We start from the raw sequence: 27,564 nt of genomic DNA, 5'->3' as shown, positions 1-27,564 counted from the left end.
GGGGATATATACTGTAAACCTGCAGTTTGCTGTGAAGGACTGAAGTTGTCTGATGTGCCACCTTCTGACCTCTGCCAATCTGAAAATTGGGAAGGCCTTTGGCAAGATGGGTGCCAGCTCTACATTCCTCTTTCTCCTTAACAGATTCACCAAAAGAAAATAAAGGAGAAGAAGTTAGTGTAATTGCTGGACATTAAATTGACCTCTATCCAACAATTTTTCTGAGAAGAAAAAGTTGTTGGTCATAAATAATGAGCTATAAATGTGAATTTATGCTACTCTTGATGAATCTGTTTACAAGGGACGTCCAGAGAACCTAGAGGGGGTCTTTAGTACCCATCAATGGCGATCGAGAGGCTTGTGTTCTTTGGAGACATTGTCCTTTTCCTATCAATACTCTTTAGATTTGAAGGTCTCTCCATTTTGGACTGGATTCAGATCATCATCAACCCTTCCCACCTTCTCATGATTGAGAAGCCCTCCCACCACCATTTCCAGCTTTATTCCTCCACCAATGTTCATCAAATTTGGTTCATCAGAAACTCACAGATCCACAATGAGATCTACCCCCAGGCCCTTCATTTGGTCAAGAAAATCACTTCCTCTAGCCTGAGTCACCTCAAGGCACGAACTCTATGTTTTCCGTAACTTCACTTTAGAGCCTTGAATTATCAAGCGATTTGAGAAATTTTTAAATTTCAAAACCTTTCAATTTAGATTCCTAAACTTTCAATTGCAATCAATTTAAACAATTCCGTCAGATTTTAAACGTTAAAAGTGAAACAATGGCGTTTATATTTCTTTTTCTTTTTTTAAATTCCAAATTAAAAAAAATAATGTTAAAAAAAAAAATCATGGATATTTTGATATTTTTATGGGTAAATCAGGGAAATTAAGAGATTCAAATTGATTGCAATTAAAAGTTCAAATGTCTAAATTGAGAGGTTTTGAAGTTTGAGGGGCTTCTAAAATCACTTAGTAATTCAAAAATTTAAAATGAAATTACCCGACTTTTATATCTCCCTTTGAATAGAGATAAAGGACCCCCTTAATCAAGCTTTTTGTGTAGCATTGCTTTTTGTGTATATATATATACTGTCCCTCAAACTATACACAAAAAATTGAAAAAATATACACACGTTCCCTTAACCTAATACTCAATTTACAATGTCTTTCCTCTCCGAACTAAAGATTACATCGATCTTCTCCTGAATTACAAAAAAAAATTGCAATGTAACCCATTTTGTCCCGCAAAAAGACAAAAAATGCCATTAATTTTTTATTTTTTTCTTTCCAATAGACAAAAAATGAACATTTTATCTAATAACAATCTAGCATGACTCCAAAATTAGGCTAATGTAGAACATTTTTATTCAATAAAAGATAAACTACCTCAAAATTTGGGAGTTAACAATTTGTGTTGTATGTTTAGTTCGGATTGTGTCGAGAAATGTGTATAAATTTATATAAATCAACTTTAAATTGATTAATTTAATTAAACGAGTAAGATTCTTTAATAATTTTGTGTTGGGTTATTATAAAATAAAAAATTGTCAATCCTCTAATGTCATGTAACAGGTTCAAGTCATTTTAAAGTATGAGTATAATATTATACGCATTAATCGTAATCTAATCCGTTTAATTAAATAAATTAACATAATAAACCATAAAACCTACAAATTTTATGTTAAAATATGTATATAAGGCAATTATTTACCATTCTTAAAAAAAGAGCCGTTTTGTCCGTAGTCGTTTTGGTCTCACTCAAAACGACGTCATCTTCCACTGGGCAAACCAGATCCAGGGTCCATTGATTCACTTCGCAATATTATTCTCTGCTTTGCCTTGGCATTCTTCTCCAGGGAGCTTGGGGGTTTTGGACGATCCGGTTCTCTCCCACACTCTCACACTCCGATCCGATCGTCGCTGGCCGGAGAAACCTAAATCCGAATACAGAGATATCGAAAGCGACATGTTTCTGCTGGACTGGTTCTACGGAGTGTTGGCCTCGCTGGGTCTCTGGCAAAAGGAGGCGAAGATCTTGTTCCTTGGCCTCGATAATGCCGGCAAGACCACCTTGCTCCATATGTTGAAAGACGAGGTTCGCTTTCTTCCAGATTATGCTTAGAATAAAACTTCGAGGATTTTTTTTTTTTAATTAACGATCTGTTTTCTTATTTTCACTCTAATTATTTGTTATTCGACGAAATTAAAACCTTGATTATATAAACAATACATCTTGTTGGTTTATTTATTTATTTTGAAACACTTCTAGGCTCAATTAGTTTATTTGAGGTAATATATATGTATATATATAGTGTGTATGTGTTATGTGTAAATAAACACAGAGCTTAATTTAAGCTCATAAAAAAATATGTGTTTGTGTTTTTTGAAGATTGAAATTAGTGGATTTCATGATTTTTTGTGCTTTCAGTTGTCCAATTGATGGAATTGATTTTGGATGTTATTGTTTCTATGTGGTGTGATGTTGATCCTTCTTTGATCGATTCCCAGAGACTGGTACAGCACCAGCCGACACAGTATCCCACATCGGAGGAGTTGAGCATTGGGAAAATCAAGTTCAAGGCGTTTGATTTGGGAGGGCATCAGATTGCTCGCAGAGTCTGGAAGGATTACTATGCCAAAGTAAGCTATACGCAAAGTATCGAGCTAGTTTTGTGGCTATGTACTGTGTTATCTGTGCAAATTTTTGTTGGTGGTGTCTCTTTTATGTAGATCCACATTCCTTCCCTGATCGCTATTCCAAAGTTAACTTCATCAGTTGCGCTAAAGTAGTTGTACAGTTGGTAGAATTAGTCATAAATGTTACGAACGATCTGTCATTAGTTGCCCAGCTTTGGGTTTTCCATGTTTTGATAAAGAGTAATGCTAGATGTTATAATTCTATTCAACAATGCTGATTTGACACTCAACTAATCCTTAAATTAATTATTATTAAATAATTTTAAAAAAAAAAGATCAAATGGTTGGTTGGGAGTGCTACGTCACCATTGTAGAATCTTGCATTTCTGTTTGATAAAATCTATTTTCTTCTTTCATAAATGGGTATATGGTATTAAGTCGTGTGTGCGGGCACGTCCATGTGAATCCAGTATTCGCTCTTTTATATCCTCCTTATATGTCTTAACCTAGCTGTCAAGAACCAGCATCAATACCTTTGTCTGACTGTTTCTGAATTTGATGTTGCCTTCATTCTTTTATTTGGCAGAGCTCATTTTGACCTTTATTAGTGTTATTAAGCCGTAAATGTCTCATTAAAAGTGAAATTGATTGATCTATTGCTTTCTTTTATAAATGAGCTAAATTTTACTTATCAAAAGAAAAACCAAATTTAGATTTAGTACCTTTGTCATCTTTCAGTAATTATATACCGCTATCCATCACTCTGAGCTCTAGTTTTGCTGGATTTGTTTTTGAAATCTCAATACATTATGAATTCTTGATATTGAGCTTGTTTCATGGTTGTGTTCTTTTTATTATCACCATGCAATGTGCGCTTGCTTTCGCCGTTGTTCTGCAGTTAACAGTAAAACTTGCCTTGTCTCATGTTCTGGTTTTAAGTTCTTATTGTAATTTTTAATATTGAATTGATTACCATGTCATGTCTATATTTGTATGTTCCCGTTACCCGATTAAGCGAAAGAGGTCTATCTCTTCCACCTTTGCCCGTCACTTCACTTACTGAACTTACCAAAACTCGCTAGTGTAACAGCACCGAAAGAGTTATTCGCCTTAAAGGAGGCTACGCCTACCTTCTGCAGGCTTAATGCATGGTATGAGGTCTCTACGACTTTGACTAGTCTACATTGAAATTATGTGGCAGATGTACTAATACCCTACTGCATCCATCTGGAAATCTTGGTTCAAACCTCCATTAGGGGGACCCAATGTCTCCATATCTGTTTGTGCTGGCAATGGAGGCCTTGGGATGATACCATTCACACATGAGAGATGGGGAACCAGCCTTCTAGCCTGAGGAAAAGGCCGTATCAGACATTGTTGAAATATATGAACACACTTGAGTTCTACTGCAGCCGGAGAGGTGGATTTTCTATGAATATCAAGAGTTGTGTTTTTGTACATTTGTGTAGCTGTCTATGGATAAACACTTCTACTTTTTCGCACTGCTTGGTAAAATATGAGTTAAGCTGGAAAAATAAAATTTGTATTCTTTGGTTGCGTTGCTTTTTGTAAATTCTGACGGTTTATTTGGGTTTCACTTTGAGGCTTACCTTGTTCATAGGCTCAAATGACATGACTCATACTGAGATTCGCACCTCTAGTGTGGCATACTCATGAGGCATACACCTCCATAAAGGGTTTCAGCTCCTTTTTGACATTCTCTCAAATACTTGCAAGTTTGACATGCTATGTCTAATAAAAAATTTGGTCTTTATGAGCCGTTGTTCGTATGTGATATGTTTTGGTAAGGGTTCAGTGTTTGACAACATGACTTGGGGCCGATTTTTTTACTGTACCATATTATGAATCACTTGACCACCTACTCTTCATGGGCGTTAACTCCTTGTGCTTGTTTTCTCAATACTTGCAAGTTTCCTCGAGTGATATTTTACATGACTTGGTATTTCCAGTTTTTGCAAAAAAGAATATACTCATCTTCTGAGGCACCATGTTCATTACTTCTGCCTATATCTTTGATTTTGCGTCTCTCTGTTGCAATTGCAGAAATAGTTTCATGTTTCACCTGTCTTTCTTGCTACCCTTGCCATATGATAGTTTTTCAGGTGTTCTTTTGGGATCAAAAGCTTGTTTATCCCACCTTTTCCCTTGGGAGGTTTGATGCAACAATAACTTTCATATTTATCATGTCTTGTTTTCTTTTAGTTTTATCTGTTTAAAAAATATATCTTTCTTACAGTTAACAAAGTGCTAAAAGAAACAAAAAAAAAAAAAAAAGGTTGAAATTCTATTAAGATTATTACTTGCGCATTGACCTCAAAGCAGTTTGGATTAGGAGTTCTGTACCCCTTGAAGATCTCTTAGTAGCACTAGTGCTTGTTATTGTCTGAGCTTTTGTTCTTTCTATGTGGTTAGACCATATGTGGTAGCAATTTTTTAAATTGATGAGTCGGACCTTGAGACTTGAAATGGTATGTGTTTTCTCATGTTTTACATCTGGGTTGTGTCTTCCCACTTGCAAGGGAGTTGAAGTTTGGAATTTCTGGTCCTTATTATGGTTTCACATGATGTTTAAACTATCAACATGCACTGGTGACATATGCTTGTTTGAGCCTTCACTCTTTATAATTGGTTACACCATATGTGGCAGCATTTTATTAAACTGATGAGCTGGACCTTGATATTTTTGATGGTTGAATGTGCTTTTCTAATGTTTTACATCTGGGTTGTTGTGCCTTCCACGTCCAAGGAACTTTTAAGTTTGGAAGTTATATTCTTTATTATGGTTTCACATGATGTTTTAACTACCAACATGTGCTGGTAATATGTATTTGCCTTTTCATTTTACAGGTGGATGCTGTGGTGTACCTGGTGGATGCCTTCGACAAGGAGAGGCTTGCGGAATCGAAAAAGGAACTGGATGCACTCCTTTCTGATGAGGCCCTCGCTAATGTTCCTTTCCTTATTTTGGGAAACAAGATTGATATACCATATGCTGCCTCGGAGGATGAGTTGCGATACCATCTTGGCCTCACCAACTTCACTACTGGCAAAGGGAAGGTAAACCTAGCAGACACTAATGTTCGTCCATTGGAGGTATTCATGTGCAGCATTGTGCGGAAAATGGGGTATGGTGAGGGTTTCAAGTGGCTCTCTCAATACATCAAATAGGGTAGTGGTCAGCAAGATATATTACGGCCCCCTGCACCTGGAAATCCCACCAAAACACACCCCCACGTTACCCAAAAAATGTATCAATTCCCCTGTTTGTTTTAGCCTCAAAGTGGCTTTAGATTGGATATATTGTGTTTGGATCTGTGGAAGGAGGCTTAAATGTCACTGCTATTATGTAAGTTTACTTGTGGCATCAAATCTTTCTTGGCATTGTAATTTGTTATTGAACTATTACATCTGCTATATATTTGTGATAGTCATAAAGTAGAAAACTGTATTTGTTATTGTATTTTGTATTTGGAATGATGAATTGATACGTTTCAAAAAATTGTTGTCATGTTTGTTATTTCTAGATGTATCTGGAATCAGTACTGGGCTCAAATAGAGGATACTTTGGTATCCATGTTTCTGAGTTCTAGTTGTTTATTGAAAGGACCAGAACTTTTGGACTCTCTCCTCTCTATCATTTTGCGTGGCAGGAATTCTCCCTTTTGACTTCAGGGCGTAGAGCTGAATGAAATGGTCCCCAATGGGACATAGTTTGCAGGTAACAAGTATTTTCCATGGTCTCCAAAGGCTGGCAAGAAAGAATCAAGGCTGCAATTGTCAAAGTCCACAATCCCCGAGTTTGATCTTAGACGAAAATCATGCCACTTGATACTCACTATTTAGTTGTCGACGAGACACGTTTATTTTTGGACTAGTTCTTCAAATTTATCTAATAAATTAATATATATTTTTTAAAAATGCGTATAAGAATGACGTGTTCTAAAGATATAATATCTCATAATTTTTGAACTTTTTGATTTTGTAGATTTTATGAATTTTGTATAATTTATGTGGACTAGAGTTGCGAGCAAGGATACCCAAATTCCACTCCTCTCATACTAGTGACGCAAGTTGTTTCTTCCCGAACCTTCCACCACAATTAAGTCCTTGATTTTTACCCTGTTCTTACAAATATCTCATAGTGGGTTCAAAGTTGTGTGTCATCCCTCAAAAGCACAGAGAGCCACACATCATCATCCAGCGTATTATTGCTGTAAAGTATTCCCATTTGTGGAATTTCCGTTCACCCCTCGCAAAGACCCAATTGCTGTCTCCTCTATACCTCCCCCACACGCACCACACAAAACAAACCAAAGAATCAAAAACCCTCCTCTCATTGGAAAAGGCCCCGCAGGCCACAGCATTCCATCGCCATCAACACACAATCTCAGCGTCACGACCGCGCCCAACCCAACACGAAAATGCCAGCAACTATCCGCGTTTCTAACACTATACCACTTCGTGTTGCCAATAGCATTAACAGCCCTACTTTTTCTTTGACTCTTCTTTCTTCCAAATCTTTATAAACCCAAAGCTTCACTCCCAACACCTCTCACTCACATATCAGCCATTGTCAGTCTCCACACCTTTCCCTCTCTCTCTCTCTCTCTCTCTCTCTCTCGTTGAAGACCCAGATCCCAAAGCTTCACTCCCAACACCTCTCACTCACATATCAGCCATTGTCATAGTCTCCACACCTTTCCCTCTCTCTCTCTCTCTCTTGTTGAAGACCCAGATGGGAAATTATGTTTCTTGCTGCTTTCCTCAATCCTTGGGAGCTCAAACTGCAAAGCTCTTTGATGCTCACGGTAACCTACAACAAATCAAGCTCCCTGTAAAAGCCGCCGAGCTCATGCTGGAACAACCCGGCCACGCCGTTGCTCCGGTGGAAGAGCTACGGCAAACTCGGCGCATATCGGCCATGAAGGCCGACGACGAGCTCTCGGCAGGAAAGGTTTACCTTCTGGTGCCCACGGGTAAAGTTCACTGTAAGGTTTCTGAGTTGGAGATGGCAATAATAGAGTTGACTTGTAAGAAAAGAGCAAGCATGTTGAAGCCAAGTGGTTCCAAGGTTTCACCGGCTACGTCCGCGGCGGAGCCGACAGAGGCGGGAGAAGATGATGTTAAGGCTTTTGGAGGGGATCAGGCTGCTGGACTTCCCGGCCACCAGTTTTGGAACAATAAGCGGTGGAGTCCTGTTTTGGAGCCTATTTCTGAGGCCTTATGAAAAACTGTCTTAAATTTCTTAGTTGTTTTGAGTGCATCGGGCAGGGACTTTCCTTGTTATACTTTTATGGGAAACCCCAATATGTAATGATTTGAGGCCTTCGTTGTACGTGCAAAATTGTACACAAATTAATCAGAATTCTCTTTGACATGCAATATTGTTGCGTTATGGTTGATGTTTGCTTCCAAATTATTGAACAAAACTGACAGATTTTGGTTAATTGCATATCAGTGAGAATCAATAGTATCCAAAATCACCATTTACAGTGACAATGAACTTAATTAGCTTTCTTGACCCAAATGAGATATAGGAATTAGAGGCTAAAATTCTTCAATAAATTTAGGAAATAAGGGAGTAATACTAAGGCTAGTGTTAGGTCATGGATCGGCCGCATAAGGTGTAAGAGGCCCCTTCGGCCCAATCTACTTTACAAACTCATTAAGACGAGGCCCGTGCAGAGACTTAGTCGGCTCAACCCGATGCATAGCTGACCCACCAAGGGCATCATAGTCTTTTACCAAGAGTAGATCAGTCATCTCACATGAAGCTAATCCATGATTCCTAGATAAACGTGAAAATCTATCTAATATCCAAACAACCACCCACGCTCAACAGAACATGGACCTATCAACAGAAAAAAAAAAAAAAAAAAAAAAAAAGACCAGTTGTCAACACTCAGCTCATACACGCGTACCTTAGGATCACTCGGGCATCCGCGTCGGGTGCCAACAGAGCAAAACCGCTTGTTCCACGATCTCAGGATCCTGAAATCATGGAGCAACCCAACAACCCATATCCTTCGCCAATAACTGCACAACAGATATATAGGGATGTGGGGGCCGACGGTCACGGGAAACAACAACTTCATGCCTATAAAATGCAAGTCACAACTCATCTTTTGGGTAATCGCAATTCCTGCTCTTAAGCTTTTAATTGCATTTACTCTCTTCACTCAAATACTGTCTTAGGTATCGGAGCTTTTCCGCCAGAGCACCACCAGTAGCTTTGATCCTATTGTTTCATATTTTGTAGCCCGACGACTCCTCGGACATCATGACATTCCACTAGGATCGTGCCACATCACCACTTGAAAACTGTCATCAACAGCTAGTGTGCAATTACTTGTGATATATATATACACGGGCTATAGCCTATAGTTGAAGATCCATATGGGCGAAACTAGAAATTTAATTTTAGTGGGGTCAGACTGTATAAAAAAAAAAAAAAAAAAATTGAAAGGCCAAAATAAGAAAAAAGAAAGACCTAAACTATTTTTGTTTAACAAATTTTGAAAGACCTAAAATAACATTTTTGTTTTACAACATAGCCCCCACCAGCCCTCCTTTAGTTTCGTCTTTGATAAACCAACATTAGTTGGTTGATGGTTGGCCTGGCCATTAAGTGTATGGCAAAATGATTACAGAAAAATACTACAACTTTTACTATAATTTTTTATAAATTAACAAGACAATTTATAATTGGTTAAATGATTAAGAAAAAGCTATGACTTGCCAATTTAATTAGTTAGTGGTTGACTTGTTAAAACCATACACTCTTGATCATTTTATTGATTATATCAGTTTATAAAATAATTATAGTAAAAACTTTAGTAATCCGAACATTTTCGAGGCAGAATTATTCTGAAAATTACCAAAGGAAGCATAGGCCATAGAATGATCATGAGTTCTTAGTTAAACTGTGGCCATCACTCATTATTCTTAATTGCGTTTAATTAACATTGTTGATCAGGGCATCTCTCTTCGTCTTTGTTCAAACATTATTATCATCAACACTAACTCACATTATCTAATTCTTACACCCATATCTTAATTATATAAATGACCAAGCATCTTCTATCTGTTCACTATAATCAATCAAACAATCATAGACTTTTGTAACCCTAAGTCCTAATTAACTCATATAGTCTCAAAAACTAATCAATGCACTATAATCTAAAACCTAATTTGCTCATGTAAGATCAAAGGATTCTGGCCGTCAGATTGGACCGCTTAAGTTTTTGAGATGATTTGTGATTTAACATAGTATTAGAGACGGCAATATTTAAATATTCAACTTGGAAAAAAAAATAAAAAAAGAAAGGAAAATGCACCAACAACAACATATATTGTATCCCATTAATATGAATTTAAAATTTAGTACTTAATTATAGTTGGAGAGTCGAGTTCAACTCCTTCATTATGTATAATTTAAGGATTAGTGAATACAGTTACAGTTGAACCGTTCCTTGACTTCTCTTTCAGATTAGGTACAAGCAAATACACAGAACTCTACATGGGGCCCCTACAGATTCAAAGCATTTATAGCCGTCAGATCAAGCCAAAGACTTCACTTTAGATCAGCGCCAATGAGGAGCAGGTCAATTACGTCAATGTCCACCCGCCGACATGACCCTCACAAGATGGAGCTGTTTAACAAACACCTCCTACAAATTCCTTAATAAAACGCTACCAAAACCCACGCTTTTACTCAAACTGGTCATCACATATTCACACCCTCTCTTTCATGGGGAACCAAATAACACGCCGCCGATCAGATGCCACCGGAAAAGTTGTTCTCTCCGACGGCACGGTCCACGAATTCGATGACCCATTAACCGTCGCCGAGCTGATGTTGGAGCACTCGCAGCAAGTCGTGGTTGAGTTGCAGTCGGCTGTGAAAGAAAAGCGGCCGACTCCATTGCCGGCCGACATGAAGTTAGAGACGAAAAAGATTTACGTAATGCTTCCTGTAAAGCGAGGGAAGCCAGCTGCAATTTCCGGCGAAGAAGTTCGCCGGATTCTTTTAAGCGCAAATGTTTCAGCTCTGCGTTCGAGGTCTCTTTTGTCTTCGCCAAGGTTTCTTCCACTGTTTTGCCGGATATGCCCGGCAAGTTTAGGGGATCATGCACAAGGGTTTGCGCTGCAGAAGAATGAAAGCGTGGAGACGACGGAGGAGAGATTCGTCCCGGAGTTTCCGCCGGAGATATTAGATGAGAGGCCGGAATATTTGAGTAGGCAATTATCAGGCAAGGGGTGGAAACCCAGTTTGGATACGATAAGGGAGAAGAAGGCCAAGAAGAAGTTGTCTCGCTTGCTGTTTTGAGGAGAGGAGAAAGAAAGTTTTCTTACGAATTTAGTCGGAGAAAATTCTTTCAACCCAGTTTGTTAAACTCAGGTGTACTCTTAGAGCGTGTGATTTTTACATTTATTTTTAAAAATAGACTTAAGAATCACATGATCTATTAAAAATTATATGAAAATTCTAGTTTGAGGATAACTTAAGAGTGTTTTGGCATTACGATTTTATAGACAAAAGTACGATTTTAAACTAAATCGTAAAAATTTAATTGTTTAGGATTGTATTTTTTAAAAATTGCAATTTGAAACATTTTTAAATTGCAGGTAAGGAGATGATTTTTTGAAAATGGACAATTTTAAAGACTAAAAGTGTGTTTGGCATTGTAATATATGCGTGTGTATTGTGTTTGAATGTGATTAATTAATTAGGACGATGTCTTGAAGGATAATTTGATGGGTTGGTCAAAGGGTCCAAACTTGGTAAACGGACAGAAATTAGTGCTACTATATATATGTTCCATGGAGTTATGGCTTGTTCTGAATTGGAGTATATTTTATTCAAATTAAATCAAAATTAGTGCAACCAAATTAATTTTACTTTTAAAGCACATTAAGTTCGTGAATTGTTGGAACAGAGATCCTCTCCATTTAGTGGCTCGATATTCATTTTGCATGGCCAACTAAAAACATGATAAAAACAATTTAAAATCAAAATTAGGTAATTTTTTATGCAATATGTGTATCACAATAATTATATTTACCTAGAAAAATATATGTACTGCTCAAATTATTATCTCATTGTTAATAAAATAAGTGTTAATATTGTGTATAACATTTTTTAAAAAAAATGTTACAATTTATTCTGATTTTAGGTGGATATTATTTAAAAAAAAAAAAAAAAAAACATAAAAAAAAAAACAAGAAATAATCTTCATGTAAGACAAAACAAATTAAGACAACACGATTTTTATTTTTTTGTTATATTTTGGAATGTATGGCGCACATGAGAAGCACTATCTCCAGCCAACTTATCCACACATTGGAAGGAAGCCCAAGGAAGCCCAACGCGATATGCTTCCTCTTCTGTCTGGTACGTACGGGAATGAAGCTTGGGATATGAAATGTCATATCACATATGTTGCTTCTTTCCCTCTCAGCAGTCAGCCCAACGCGATCTGCTTCCATTGGATAAGATATATATGCTCTAATAAAAAAATATTTAAAATTATTTTCATTCATATTTATTTAAACAAATCAAAAAAAATCTCAACTACAAAAATTTGAATAAGAATTTTGTAAAGAGATGTTTCTGATCTATGTTCATTAAATTTGAATAAAAATATAAGTGTGGGCGTTGGTTAGCTGGAAAGCATATCACACAATGTCAGATTATTCTGTTTTTTTTTTTTTTTTTTAAAGAAACACACTATGTCATACTAGTATTAATGTGAAAGCTCTTGATCCCATTTTTCCTGTTAACTTTTAATCATCCTCATCCAATTTATACTGTTCCAGAGAAAAGCTGGTCCACAGCTTTTATGACAACATTAGGTGATATTTTCCAGTGCATCTCCAGCTTATATTATTAATGATTACCATGTTAATACCCTATCAACCACATTATTATCCAAACCCACACCATCAATCTCAAAAGTTCGGATCCTTATCCCTATCTCTCTATTATCTCGACAAGGATGTTCGTTCAGATAAATAGGCCACACAACAATTCTCTTATACTTATTATCATAATTATTTGTAATTTGAAAAATAAATTATTAGAGATCTCTATCCCTTGAAGGCCAACACTAACAACTAACAAGTAACAGCCGTCTTCTTCTCCGATCCCTAGAGAGTAATGACAAATTATACCTTCTAAACTAACACGACATGTCTATATACATAACGTGTCATATAAGCTGCTACATTAATTTGTAAGTTTGCGAACTGAATTATGTAATTGTAAAGAAATTGAGTTTTGCTAACCAAAAGCAAAACGATGAAAAGGGAAGAACAAGTTGGATTGAGATGAGATCTTCCAAACGATCACAAAGCAGAAGTTTGATAAGGATGTAAAGTTGGGAAGGGAGGCCGTTAAAGGGGGCAAATCGTTAAAGTAGCTTTGTGAAAGGAGGAGTTTGTTAGGAGTTAGGGCTCGAAGGCCACGCAAGGTACCCTACCGGACCAAACTGTCTTAACTAAATTCCACCTCATATACTAATGCTTTTTAAGTTCTTTAACTGCCGAGAAGTGTGACATATACATTCACAGAAAAGGAAAAAATGCAAAATCAATTACAGGGATTTGACGGCAATCGTTAAAACATTATGTCAACATTAATTATACTGCGACACGTGTTTTTTTATAATAAAAACATATAAAATATATCAAAAAAATAAAAAAAAATGAAGTGGTAGTTTGGCTACCTCCAAATAGCTAAATGAGGGTGCTAAACTATCCTCGACAGTCATTGAGTAATTTGGCTACTTTCTCTAGCCAATTTGAGAGCGGTTAGACTACACTCTCAATTTTTTTTGAATATTAATATTTATATTGTAGTGACATGTGTTGCAATATGATTTATGCTAACCAATAATGTCACGATTTTAATTAAATGCAAAGATCTAATAAGCCCCCCCAAACTTCAAAATGCTAACCCATAATGTCACGTTTAAAATCTGACGGAGTGTTTAAATTGATCGCGTAGTAATTCAGGAGTTTAAAGTGACATTATCCTTAATTTTACTTACCAAAAAAAAAAAAAAATCAATTTTATAAATGAGTAAAACTCCATTTCAGAAAATGCTAGGCTTATAAATACATTTTACAAAAAAACTTTTTTACAAACTGATGTGGCACAATATGATTGGATTTCTCAAAATTTAAATTTATCTTATATCCAATCATATTGTGTCACATCAGTTTGTATTTTTATTTTTTTTTTTGTAAAATGTGTTTGTAGAATTGAAATTTCCGGCTACCTCAAGCGTCAAACATCTAACCTCTTTCTTTTTATTTTTATTTTTATTTTAAATTTGTTTTTTAAATTGAAAAAGAGAGATATTAAAGGGAAATTCAAATTTGAAGTATTAGCACTAAATTTAGGATGATAAAATTCATTTTAAGTGATATCATCCCTAAATGGTTAACCTTCCACCCCTAGGTTTTAGTTTTAAATTTAAAAATAAATTTTGAGGCATTAGAAACTAAATATTAACTCATAAAAATTTAACAAAAAAAAAAAATCTAGCAAGACTAGGAAGAGAGATTTTTCTCTATTTTTTTTTTTTTAATAAAACCACATCAAATTTTGACAAATACTTATCTGACTCTTTACAGCCTGTTAACAAAACTCGTGTTTGTAAACTTAGCATTCCTTTCTTTCCCGAGCTCATAAAATCGGACAAAAACTTTCTGCTACAAATTATGGGCGCATTACCAAGGAAAAAGAAAAAGAAAAATAAAGTGTTGTACAAGTGGCTGCGTTCTTTTTTCTTCCCACTACCTAAGATTATCGCACGTACGGTATTTAAAACTGACACTCCAAGTTTCCATACAAAGTGGTCGGCTTTTCATTTCCTTTTTATTGTATTTTTATTTTATTTTATAGAATTAATTATAATTTAGGTATGAATAATGCTATAAGTAAGATTTATTTATTTATTTTATAACATTACTTTTAAAATTATTAAAGAATTTAAAATATTTATGATCAAATTTGAATCCATTAATAATTTTAAAACAAAGATTTTAAGAAACGTACCCATATTACCAGATTCTTGTAAGTGAAGCTGAAGCATAGAATTTGGTCGTAAGACAACACCCAAAATGGGCAGTAAGATGTCAATTAGAGAGGGTGATGTGTTTTTCTCTCCTTTCGGTAAATGCAATCATGTCATGGTTTCTGGGCCTCTGACGACTGACGACTGACGACTGACTTCTCTTCCAAGCCAAGCTACTTGTGTAGTAAATACGATACAAGAACGGGGTAATTTTTAATAATATAATAAACAAACCTCTTTATTTCTTCCCCGTTAAATACTTTTTTTTTTTTTTTTTTTAATTGCATTCAAGAGAAGTGTGTAATTTTAATATGGGTTAAATACTTTAAACCTGCTTATTGTGGTTTCTCAACTTTATAAATTTTTTTTTTGGTTTCATTTTTATCATAGAAGGTCCATGTGGTTTTGATAATAGACCAAGTTAGTCATCCGTCAGTTGACCATTAGTTGACTTAACAGAATGCCACGTCGACCAATCACATGTTGACACGTAGCACCTACTTTTTATATATATATATATATATATATATATATATATATATATATTAATTAAAAAAAAATGTATTTTCTAAAAAAAAAAAAAGAAAAAAGATTGGGGGTGGCCGAAACCACCCCCAGTGGGTACCGAGGGTGGCTTGGCCACTCCCAATCTTTTTTCTTTTTTTTTTTTAGAAAATACTTTTTTTTAAAAAAAAAAATTTTTTAAAAATTAAGTAGGTGCCACGTGTCAACATGTAATTGGTCCACGTGGCATTCCGTTAAGTCAACTAACGGTCAACTAACGGAGGACTAACTTGGTCTATTATCAAAACCACAGAGATCTCCTGTGATAAAAATGAAACCCCAAGGGGAAAAAATAAAGTTGGGAAACCCCATGAGAGTTTGGAGTATTTAACCCTTTTAATATATCTTTTATTTTTTAGATTTTAATAAAATTAAATTTAAATGTACAGTCACAAATAAGAAATGCTAAGTGTTCTTCTAGTGTTCTACTGGTATTCTTTCAATTATGATATAACTTTTAAAATTATCGTTGAATTTGATATTATTATTATTGACTTTTAATATATTTGTGATTTTAAAAGCTATATTACACTAAGAGAATATCAGGAAAACAATAAAAAAATACCTAACATTTCTCGTCACAAATTTAGCATGCAATGTGCATCCAAAGAACTAAATTTAAGGAACTTCCTATTAAAAGGGACACCACTCCATTTATGAAGGATAATCTCCTCATTTCCCTCCACCCATAACCTATGCCCAAAACCCCCCCCCCCCCCCCCCCCCCCCTCTTTCCTCCTCCTCCCCATCACATCTCCCACTCTCTATACCATTTTCCTCCCTCATAGATCACATCTCCCACTCTCTATACAATTTTCCTCCCTCATAGATCACATCTCCCACTCTCTATACAATTTTCCTCCCTCATAGATCACATCTCCCACTCTCTATACAATTTTCCTCCCTCATGATCACATCTCCCACTCTGTATACCATTTTCCTCCCTCATAGACTTGAAAGATCGACCGTTTTCAATGACTTTTTTTTTTAAGCAAGAGTTGTATTGCTGGTCCGATTGTCTAAAAAATTGCATCAACCGACGAAAATTAGTATTTTTCTTATCTTTCATTATGAACATTTTTTCCAAAAAATATATTTTATGTTGAGGTAAATGAAGCCATCATTTTGTTTATTCCTTGGAGTTAAAGGCACTACAAAGTACAAAGAAAAAGGAAGAAAATTCGTAATATAGTCAATTCAGAAAACCATCACCACAAATTTGCAATGAGCTCCCCACATAATTGTTTATGGTTGCCAGAAATGAGAAGGAAATTGTCGTCTCTTTAAAAGCATTGAAGTCAATCTGATGATCTACCATCCACCTGATTACTCTATAATGTCACGTATTGACCAACTATCTCTTGGAACTTGGGAACAGCACCACCACCAATGCCCTTTCAAGTTTGGGTAAACCTACACCGAATCAATAAATAACACCTGTCACCCACATAAATGAGCAACTTCATATTATTTTTCTTCTGAACCATTTTCAGAATCTAGTTAGGATATGAATTTTTAACAATTTTGTTTTTCATATAGCTAGTAAATCGAATCATAAATATAAGATATGTCTCATACATTCGGTTTAATTCGGATAAGTGAACTACATAAAAACTCTTTCATATTTATTACTTGAATTACTAGCAATTCATATAACAAGTTGTTAAAAATTTAAATCCCTCTTATTAGGGTACTATACCTTCTATTGTAAGTTTTTTTTTTTTTTTTTTCTTTGTCAAACAATTTATACGACATTTATCAATTTAACTATCTAGTGAATGACGTGATAAGAAATTGTAATAAAAGTTAGGATTATGTTTGTTAATGTGTTTTGTGAGTTTTTATTTTTTTATTTTTGGTTTAAAAGAGTTTCAATACGCCATAAAAGGCAGGTAAATTCACTTCTTGAAAATTGTTTTTTTACATTTTTAAGAATGTTTTTTTTTAATTATTTATTAATATATATATTTTTTTTTAAAAAAAAAGGCAGGTAAATTCACTTCTTTTTTTTTTTTTTTGGTTAGCAGTTAAATTAAACTTGAAAAAAAGGTAGTTACGTACCACCGGATTACAATCCACCATCAGGTAGGCATTTCTTAAAACAGATTAAAAGTAATATAATAATGGAGATTCAATCATGAAAGCGGTTCTCTTACATCATCACTGCCGTTCTACCACAAGTGCATGCCTCACCTTCACCTATATGTATATATATATACAGCACTGATCCACCACCATCTTGCACAAACACAATTACACATATATATATTATTTCTCTTGGCTTCAACCACCATGCCCTCCTCATCCCTCTTCGCCGTCTTCCTCCTCCTCCTCCTCCTCTGGGGCGTTTCTCGGCACCCCAGTGAGGCCCGCGAGCCATTTGCTTGCGACCCAAAAGACGCAACGACGAGGAACTTGCCGTTTTGTCGGGTTTCACTGCCAATACCGGAAAGAGTGAGGGACCTTATCGGAAGGTTGACGCTGCAAGAGAAGGTTCGCCTGCTGGTGAACAATGCGGCGGCGGTGCCGCGCCTGAGGATCAAAGGGTACGAGTGGTGGTCGGAGGCTCTTCATGGGGTCTCGAATGTGGGTCCCGGAACGAAGTTTGGTGAGGACTTCCCTGGCGCCACTAGCTTCCCTCAGGTTATCACCACCGCTGCTTCTTTCAATGCATCCTTGTGGGAAGCAATCGGACGGGTGAGACGGTTTTCTTTTTCTTTTTTCTTTTTTCTTTTTTTTTTTTTTTAAATAAATATCTGAATATTATTAAGTATATTAGGTAAAGATTATGCTCTGCTTCCTATTAAGAGCCACAGAGCAGCTTTCGGTTGATCTCTTTTTGTTAGTGTGCTAAAAGAGAGTATCTTTGAATAGAAAATTGGTAGCTTTTAGCTTCTCAGCATATAGCTTACGTTATTGTAAAGAAAAAGGAAAATATCTACTTACAATATCGCATAATTTTGTCTTTTTTATAAATTATTTTTTACTTTTTCATATTTTTTCAAACAAAAATACAAAAAACATTATCTGAAAAAACATTAACAAACCAAACTGCTTTGTTCTATTTGTTTGGTTGGCATACAAATAATGTGGGGACAAATCTGGGGCAAATAAAAAAAAAAAAGTGTAGAATAAAGAAAACAAACATTTCTCTCAACAATAAATTCTGAAAGACATAAAATTACATATAAAATAAAAGTGAGTGAGAATGAATTATTCATGGATTAATTAGTAGAGATAATGATAGAAACTTTTGTTATTTCATGAATGTAATTATATATGTCTTTCTATTGGATCTACTAACTAATTAAGCTTTTACTTCAATTAATTGGCCAATTAAAAGAATTAAAGTACAAGTACGTTCCCTTTTTCCTTTCTATCACATCAAGCAGCTGGCAGCAGGTTTCACCCAGAGGCCAGAGCCATCATTGGTTGAATAAATTCTCAATCTGTCCATAACTTTATTTTATTGTATTTCCTGTTGGTCTTCAACTTGCCCATGATATTATATTTGCGCATGTTAGCAGCAAAGCTACAAATATTCTAACGTGGACCGGTGTCGCAGGTTGTGTCAGACGAGGCAAGAGCGATGTACAATGGGGGAAAGGCGGGGCTCACATATTGGAGCCCCAACGTCAACGTTTTCAGAGACCCGAGGTGGGGACGTGGACAGGAGACTCCTGGTGAAGACCCCGTGGTGGTCGGTACATATGGTGCCAGCTACGTGAGAGGTCTACAGGGAAATGACGGTAACAAGTTGAAGGTTGCGGCTTGTTGCAAGCACTTCACGGCTTATGACCTGGACAATTGGAATGGGGTTGATAGGTTTCATTTCAACGCCAAGGTAAAATTGCTGGATATTTACGTACGTGTGAGTGTGTGAGTGTGATTATCGGTTTCAGACCGCTGATATAGCTGACGTGTAATTTGATCATGTGTGCAATGGTCGACAGTGAGGATAATGGGCGAGTGTTGGTGGCCCACTCTTTGAAATTCATGGCATGAGAATCCGGGACCAACAATGCACTTTCTTTCATGTCACACCATGTCTAGAATTCCCATCCTTCTCTTCTCTGCACCGAGAAAAGAAAGGATAGATTTTTATTTTCTATTTTCTATTTTCTCATGCGTTTTGAACATATAATTTATTGAAAATACATTTAAAAATCACATTTTTCCTTTTTATTTCTGTTTAAAAGGAAATTAGGTTAAAGTATTTTTGTGTGTGATATTATTATGGCAAGTTGGTGCATTATGTTATGAACTTTTTGGGTACCTAATCCCATGATGTTTTTAACAGCTCACGTGACATGACAGCTGACGGATGGGTCACGATGTGTGCAGGTTAGCAAACAGGACATTGAGGATACTTTCGATGTTCCATTCAAAATGTGTGTGAAGGAGGGCAAGGTGGCCAGTGTCATGTGCTCCTACAATCAAGTCAATGGTGTGCCCACCTGTGCTGACCCTAATCTCCTGCGTAAAACAGTACGTGGGGTTTGGAAACTTGATGGGTAGGTTTTTAGGTTTTTCGATATAAATTTTCTAACAATTTTACAATTTAGAATATTTTGAATGGAGGTGCCAAATTTTTATTCAAATTGACTTTTTGAAACTCACTTTATCTAATTTAGCTAATAAATTTTTAAAAGTATCCTACATCTAATTAACTATATTTTTATGTATATTATTTAAATATTATTAAAAGTAAGAAAAATTTTGAAAAAAAAAAAAACATGTGAGAAAAAATATGAAAAGTTTTAGGAAAAAGAGAACATGTGAGAGACAAAAAAAGAGAAAATAAGTGAGAACCAATAAAAAATAAAATGGCTCACTTAAAAGTGCTGCTACATTTAGTTTTTATTTTTTATTTATTTTATTTTTTCTTATCTCTTTTAATCAAATATCTCTTTTACATTTTCTTTTGATTAATTCAATGTAGGGAGTTTTTAAATATTTGAAGAGTCATTTTAGATAAAAGTAACATTTGGCTCTTCCATTGGGAATGCTCTTATTCATAAGAGCATTCCCAATGGAAGAGCTAAATGTTACTTTTATCTAAAATGGCTCTTCAAATGTTTACAAATCCCCCTACATTGGATTAGCTAAAAAAAAATGTAAAATAGATATTTGATTGAAAGAGCTAAAAAAAAGCTAAATGTAGCAGCACTTTTCAAGGGAGCTATTTTATTTTTCATTGTTTCTTACTTATTTTCTCTTTTTCCCAAATCTTTTCCTACTTTTTCTCTGCATGTTCTCTTTTTCCCAAATTTTTTTTAATTTTTTCTTACATATTCTCTTTTTCCCAAAACTTTTATTGCTTTTAATAATAATTTAATAGAATAGATAGAAATATAGCTAATCGAATGTAGAAACATATAAAAATGGCTTAGCTAAACTAGATAAAAGTGAGTTTTGAGAAGTCATTTTACATAAAAATATGGTTCCTCCATTGGGAATGTTCTAAGGATGTACAAGTGGTTGCGGTTATTGGATAAAACCACTAACTGCAATCTCCTAAGGTAGTTGTTGAATTTTAATAATTACAACCGCTCTACTTAGACTGTTAGCTGTTATTTTATAACTGGTAGTTAGTTGTTGTACAAATCAATAACCGCTTTTTTCTATATGGACTTTTTAAGTTGTTTTGGGCCTTCATTGTGCCTATTTTTTGGGCTTATTTTAAATAATTTTGGATGAAAGTGTTATAAAAAAAAAAAAAATGAATATAATGAAACTCTATCGTTAACTCGTATTTAGATCGACATTGTTTTGGTGTTAAAGACGTCGTTTTAATGTTATATTTTTAATATAAAATATATATTTATATTATTATATATAAGGGTAAGTGGTTAACGGTTATTAACTATTTTTTCCTACCCCTAAAACTGCTAACCGTCCCGTCCTAAGCGGTTATGCGATTATAAGGTTAGCGGTTATAAGCGATTAGTGCTTGCGAGACAGTTATAACTGTTCCGTTTGTACACTCCTAAGATTTACTTGTTCGAGCAGATCTTGAGCTGTTTGATTATATTTATATGTTCAATTGGGGGGACCCGTAGGTACATTGTCTCAGATTGTGATTCAGTCGGGGTTTACTATGATCAGCAACATTATACATCAACAGCAGAAGAAGCAGCTGCTGATGCCATCAAAGCAGGTTAGAGAAATATAAAGATTGAATCATACATGCATAATAAATGTGCATGAAAATATAGAGAGTAACATTTTGGTGATGTACGTTCAGGATTGGATTTGGACTGTGGGCCTTTCCTAGCCGTACACACGGAGGACGCAGTAAAAAGAGGGCTGTTGAAGGAGACGGACATCAATGGCGCTTTAGTCAACACACTCAATGTCCAAATGAGGCTGGGGATGTTTGACGGAGAGCCGTCGGCGCACCCTTTTGGAAACCTTGGCCCGAAAGATGTGTGCACCCCAGCTCACCAAGAGCTCGCCTTTGAAGCCGCCAAGCAAGGCATTGTTCTTCTCAAGAACCGCGGCCCTTCACTGCCTCTGTCCGCTCGCCGTCACCTTACCGTCGCTGTCATTGGGCCTAATTCCAATGTCACTGACACCATGATCGGAAACTATGCTGGTAAATTATCCTTCTCTCCCTTCAAAAAGATCTACCAATGAGAAAAATGTTAAGGATACCAAAATTTTTATGACAAATTTCATTTAGGACCCTTAACTACCATTTGGTTCAAGAAGCCCTCTTAAATTTTAAAAACTCTGAATCTTATTTCCTCAACTTTGAATTTGATGCAACATACCACATTTCATCAATTTTCAATGTTAAACGGATGTTAAACATGATTAAATGACTTTCATATTTCTGATTTTTTTTAAAAAAAAAAAAATTCAAATTTACTCTTGTGACCGAATTGATATTTTTGTTAGTTTTCGTTGAAGTTAACACTAAAAATTGGCGGATGAGGTATATTACATCAAATTGAAAGTTTAATGAGTGAATTCGAGAGTTTTTGAAATTTGGGGTTTTCTCAAAACGAGTGAAAGTTCATAGGGGTCATTTGTGAAGATTTCTCAAAAGAGAAATACTAAGGTACTAACTTTACTAACATATGAGTACTAACATGAGGTGGAACTTATTTATTGGTATTTGTAGCATTTTTTTTATTAATTGTTTTAATCATATCTAATGAATAAACTACACAGTACACATCATGTTAATACCCATATGTTAGTAAAATAGTTAGTACCCTTAACATTTTTCTTCCCAAAATTTTACTAAAATTCATTGGATTCGAATTTCAGTAATTTATTGCTAATTCAAATAATAAATGAGATACAATTTCTTGCAAATGGGCTTTGAAACACTTTGATTGTGGGCTTTTTTGTAGGTGTTGCATGTGGATACACAAGTCCCCTACAAGGAATTGGGAGATATGCGAAGACAATTCACCAACAGGGGTGCGCCAACGTAGCTTGTGCCAAAGACCAGCTCTTCGGCGCGGCGGTTGATGCTGCCCGTAACGCAGATGCGACGGTTTTAGTGGTGGGGCTTGACCAATCTGTTGAGGCAGAGTTCAGGGACAGGGCCGGGCTCCTTTTACCAGGGCGCCAGCAAGAGCTCGTGTCTAAGGTGGCGGCAGCCTCCAAGGGTCCAACCATCTTGGTCTTGATGTCTGGCGGCCCCATTGATGTGGCTTTTGCCCATAATGATCCACGCATTTCTGCTATCGTATGGGCCGGTTACCCTGGCCAGGCTGGGGGAGCTGCCATTGCGGATATCTTGTTTGGAACATCCAACCCAGGTTCACTTTTTTCCTTACAAAATAATAGGGCTATCGATTTGTGTTTAGGTCTTGTTGATAAAATTATATGGGTCAATCCAAATTTAATTTATTTAATTAAACGGATTAGTCTTTTCAATTCTAACAACCCGTTTAAATAGGCGGGTAACACTTGCATAATATATTTAATAAAATAGTTGTATTGAGTTGCCGTGACTAGACTAATATAACTTATTTAATTAACAAAGTTATTTGAGTACAAAAATAGCATTTCATACAATTATATTTGCACAATAATCTCAATTATTGAATGTAAAAATAAATTACACCATCGAAGTTATATCTTTACAATTAGTTAAGGGTAATTTTGTCTTCGAGGAATAACTCAATCAGCGAAAATCACTAGTTCGAATCCATTCCCCTCTTGAATGGCCATTCAAAAAAAAAAAAAAAAATGTTGAGAGTAATTTGTCGTAAACTTTAGGGTTTTAATTTTTTAATGATAAAAAAAAAAGTTTTAATTTATAGGCGATATGGGAGTCGCTTAATGTCTTTGACCTAAAAGCAACCGATTTATTAATAATGTTTAATCGAATTAATCCCATTTGATTAAAATTCTATTTTACTTGATTATAACTCATTAATTTTGCATCGAATGAGTGATTATTTCAAAAATTATAAGCCCTAATTCTTTGCTGCGTTTAAAGTCTCTTCCCAACATCAAATAACCTTTTTGTGTGGGTTTCAGGGGGCAAGTTACCTATGACATGGTACCCACAAGAGTACCTTAAAAATTTGCCTATGACAGCCATGGCAATGAGACCAAGCAAATCAAACGGCTACCCTGGAAGAAGCTACAGATTCTACAGAGGTCCAGTGGTGTATCCATTTGGGCACGGGATGAGCTACACCAAGTTTGTTCACACCATAGCCAGAGCTCCCGCCGTGGTAGCCATCCCTCTCGACGGCCGCCATGCTCGCGGAAACACAACCCTTTCCGGCAAGGCAATCAAGGTCACACACGCAAAATGCAACAAAATCTCTCTGGGTATCGATCTGCAAGTCAAAAACACAGGCTCCATGGATGGCTCCCACACTGTGCTGATATTTTCCTCGCCGCCGGCCGGCCATTGGGCTCCGCACAAACAACTGGTCGCCTTCGATAAAATTCACGTCCCTGCCAGGGCTCATCAGCGACTCCGAATCAATATCCACGTGTGCAAGTTCCTCAGCGTCGTGGACAGGTCTGGAATTCGCAGAATTCCGTTGGGTCAACACAATCTTCATATTGGTGATATCAAGCACTCTGTTTCTCTTCAAGCGGCAACACTTGGAGTGATCAAATCTTAAATTTCTATGCATTTGAAACCTCGTCTTTCCCACCGATAAATACCCATTTGCTTCATTGTTTTCAAGAATTATAGCAGCATTCTCAGGCACACATTCAAGGAAATTATGGTCTACCAGGAGGAAGAAGATACCAAGAAAAAGAAATAAAAAACCAGAGCGCAAGCTGAAAGATATAATTTTGCATTTAGATATTGAAACTTATTGTTGCAATTGTACTACTATTTGTAATCTTTTTTTAGCAAGCTTATTGCATAAATCATAGTTGGGTTTGAGAATTCTACTTGCCTGGTTATGAAGTCCTGGCTATGTAATTTTTGTTTCTAAACAAGATTGTAGAAAGTGTTCCATTTGAAAAATAGCGGACCGTTTTTAAAAATACACGATTTTAAAGGCTTAATTGACATTAATAAAACTCATTTACTGATTTTATCAAACGCTAGCTTAACAATATTAAAAAAAAAAGAATCATATTTTCATTAAACCAGCGTTTTGAATTCACTATTTTTTTCAAATCAAACTGTCACTAAGACAATGAAGGACTCATGGTAATTTGAATTTTTTTTTTTTTTGACATGTTCACACAAGAGGGGGAGGGAGATTCGAACTAGTGACCTTCGGTTTATTAGACGTGGTTCCAAAATTTGAAATCTCATTTAAATGTGAACTTTGAGGAAATGCTTGGCTTTGCATATGGGCCAATATATAATGGACCTTGCCCACTCTTGAGCAAGATAGGACAGGCCACAGCATATTGTCAAGTCTTAGGTATTCTTTGCTTCAGATAGGATCCACAAGACCCAAACCCTGCATAATTTTTACTGCCTATTCGACTATATAACATATATAACTTGGAATAATAATCATATTTGTTCATCTAAAAAACTATATGTGTCTTACCAATATCTTTAAGTCATTTTTTATGCTCTTTTTTTTTTTTTTTGCCAACACGTGAAATATTTCAACTGAAATGAAGGTGAAGATTGTGAAGTTGGAATTCAAATAAAATTACCCATTGTCTCAAAAACTTAAACAAATAAAAATAAAAATTGATAAATTTAATTATTTAATTAATATTATAAGACCGGTCCTTAATTTTCAATGTTACGATTTTGAGGCATGAAGGCTTTAGACAAAGGACAACCTTTTTGTCAAAAGTGCCAAATATATTCATGGGTAGTCGGTTAAAACACATTATAGCACTGCTCTAGGGACCATTTTATCCACTGCATATGGGCTCAACTGAAGTGCAGAAACTTTCTTACACGCTACTGCATGTAGCTTCCAGCTTCTCATTCCCTTCATGGCTGCTATGGTCCCCAAAAAAACCCACCATTTCAGGCATGCATGCAATTACGTTTCTTCCACATGTTGGGAGCAAACTGACTAGAAAACATTAATTTCGACATATATCTCTTCAACACACTACTTGTCCATCAATAGATTACAGAGGACCATAATTTTCTAAAATCTTAACTGTAAAAATCGATTAAAGCATCGAGTTTTTTGTGCTCTTTCCCAGGAAAACAACAAGAGAAAACAATTTTTCGATTTCCGAACTAGGAAATTAAGGGTAATTATTGGCCAGCCCTGCAACACAATTATGTGCCATCCATGTGCATGCATGCAGCATGCATCATACTGATGACTGATGATGCAGCTGGCCTGACTACCAGGACAAGAGCAAATTATAGAGCATCGTCATGGCACTGATTTTGACATGTATGAACAATGGCATGACGGCATCGGCATGGGTATGTTACGTATATATGTATGTTCCCTCACTACCATGATCAGAATAATCCTGTTTGTGAAGAATCTTTGAGGGTTATATAGACTTGGAGATGATGAATCTGATGGTGAGAAAAGCATCTGTGACATGTGGAAACACATTTGAGAAAAAGAGAGGTGGGAGAAAAAATTCCTCGTGACTTTAAAGCTTATCTATCTATCTATCTTTATTACAAAATTTGTTGCATCCACAACTTTTAAGTACCGCCTAGGATACTCATTTGGTTAAATCCTTAGCCTTTAAGATCTTGATATTTTACTACACTTTCGAATTCACGAAGTTGTATTCTATATATTCACGTTCATTCGATATTAATCATTTCTTTTCTTTTTTTTGACCACTTCACTACTATGCAACTATACTCATACGAGCGTATATATCACTTTCTCTGTGACTCGAGACTATGACGTGGTGCCTGTTTTAATAACAATTGTTAAGGCTTAATCATATATCCAAAATCCTCAAAACTATTGAAAACCGATTTGATTAAACATTTTACCATTAAAATCGTAATGTTGATATTATCCTAGAAAAGAGAATCTTAATCAAGTAGGTTCATTATTCATTAATGAAAGCATTAGTGCTTTTCCTTGGCCTTAATGAGTAGTCATGTGATGTCTAATCCCCTTTGTCAAAAAAGAAAGAAAGAAAAAAAAAGGGTTGTCAAATCATATTTTGACACCAAAAAAAATAGAAAAAGAAAATGGAACAAATCCTATTTCAGGTACATGCATGTTCCCATGCATATATATCCAGAAAAAAATTACTGTGCATGGTAAAATTTGACCTAGCTTCGATTAGAAGTTATCTTGTTGTTCAAGTTTGATCATCTTGATCGATCATGGGCCTAAAAAAGTCTTTTGGTAAATATTCTTTTTTCGTAAACAGAAGGAATAGAGCAACGAATTTATATCACCCTTCTGCCTTTCTGGTTTGGTGATTATTTAAAGAAAGAATTACTTTGGCAAAGGCTGCAGGCATCATCAGTGGGGGTGGGCTCGAGAAAGAGAGAAAAATTCTCAACCCTCTCTGGGAGGGCATATGGCTTTGCTGAAAAGCTTAACTACAACCACTTTCTATGCTCTGTACATGTTGCCAATAATTGCATGAGACCACCACTGTGCCTGTTCTTTTTTTTTTTTTCTTTTTTTTTTGCCTTTGGATCAGTTTTTAGCTTTTACTCTCTTGGCCAATCTGGGATTTGAGGATAATTGTACTATGGTCGCCTGTTAGCGGAGCCTAAAATCAATGGCATTTGCTTCAATGGTCCATAAATTTATCATTACTTGACTGAAATATAAAAAAAAAAAAAGGAAATCTTTGCATACGGGCTGTAATTCCTGCCCGCTTATTAGAT

General features: G+C 35.6%; 4 protein-coding genes across 4 annotated transcripts; all 4 read left to right on the top strand.

The window, feature by feature from the left end:
* The first annotated feature begins 1,792 nt into the window (after nucleotides 1-1,792).
* SAR2 (secretion-associated RAS GTPase 2) lies at nucleotides 1,793-6,287 on the top strand. The gene is made up of 3 exons (XM_059581395.2): nucleotides 1,793-2,101; nucleotides 2,515-2,646; nucleotides 5,512-6,287. The coding sequence occupies exons 1-3, from the start codon at nucleotides 1,973-1,975 to the stop codon at nucleotides 5,830-5,832; spliced, it is 582 nt and encodes a 193-aa protein (XP_059437378.1). The 5' UTR covers nucleotides 1,793-1,972; the 3' UTR covers nucleotides 5,833-6,287.
* Nucleotides 6,288-6,938: 651 nt separating this feature from the next.
* Nucleotides 6,939-8,039, top strand: LOC132169156 (uncharacterized). The gene has a single exon (XM_059580236.2). It carries the CDS (start codon nucleotides 7,400-7,402, stop codon nucleotides 7,889-7,891), a length of 492 nt encoding a protein of 163 aa, XP_059436219.1. The 5' UTR covers nucleotides 6,939-7,399; the 3' UTR covers nucleotides 7,892-8,039.
* A 2,091-nt stretch (nucleotides 8,040-10,130) lies between these two features.
* LOC132172334 (multidrug resistance protein ABC transporter family protein) lies at nucleotides 10,131-11,177 on the top strand. The gene has a single exon (XM_059583814.2). It carries the CDS (start codon nucleotides 10,415-10,417, stop codon nucleotides 10,991-10,993), a length of 579 nt encoding a protein of 192 aa, XP_059439797.2. The 5' UTR covers nucleotides 10,131-10,414; the 3' UTR covers nucleotides 10,994-11,177.
* Nucleotides 11,178-17,468: 6,291 nt separating this feature from the next.
* On the top strand, nucleotides 17,469-24,633 carry BXL2 (beta-xylosidase 2). The gene is made up of 7 exons (XM_059583318.2): nucleotides 17,469-18,008; nucleotides 18,877-19,155; nucleotides 19,656-19,825; nucleotides 21,374-21,471; nucleotides 21,559-21,909; nucleotides 22,676-23,089; nucleotides 23,817-24,633. The coding sequence occupies exons 1-7, from the start codon at nucleotides 17,496-17,498 to the stop codon at nucleotides 24,416-24,418; spliced, it is 2,427 nt and encodes an 808-aa protein (XP_059439301.2). The 5' UTR covers nucleotides 17,469-17,495; the 3' UTR covers nucleotides 24,419-24,633.
* The last annotated feature ends 2,931 nt before the right edge of the window (nucleotides 24,634-27,564 follow it).

Source organism: Corylus avellana, chromosome 1 (genome assembly GCF_965113065.1).
Source record: "Corylus avellana chromosome 1, dhCorAvel1.hap1.2, whole genome shotgun sequence".
NCBI classification, from domain to species: domain Eukaryota; kingdom Viridiplantae; phylum Streptophyta; class Magnoliopsida; order Fagales; family Betulaceae; genus Corylus; species Corylus avellana.
Note: the sequence above shows the minus strand (reverse complement) of the source record. Positions and strands in the feature narration are given on the sequence as shown.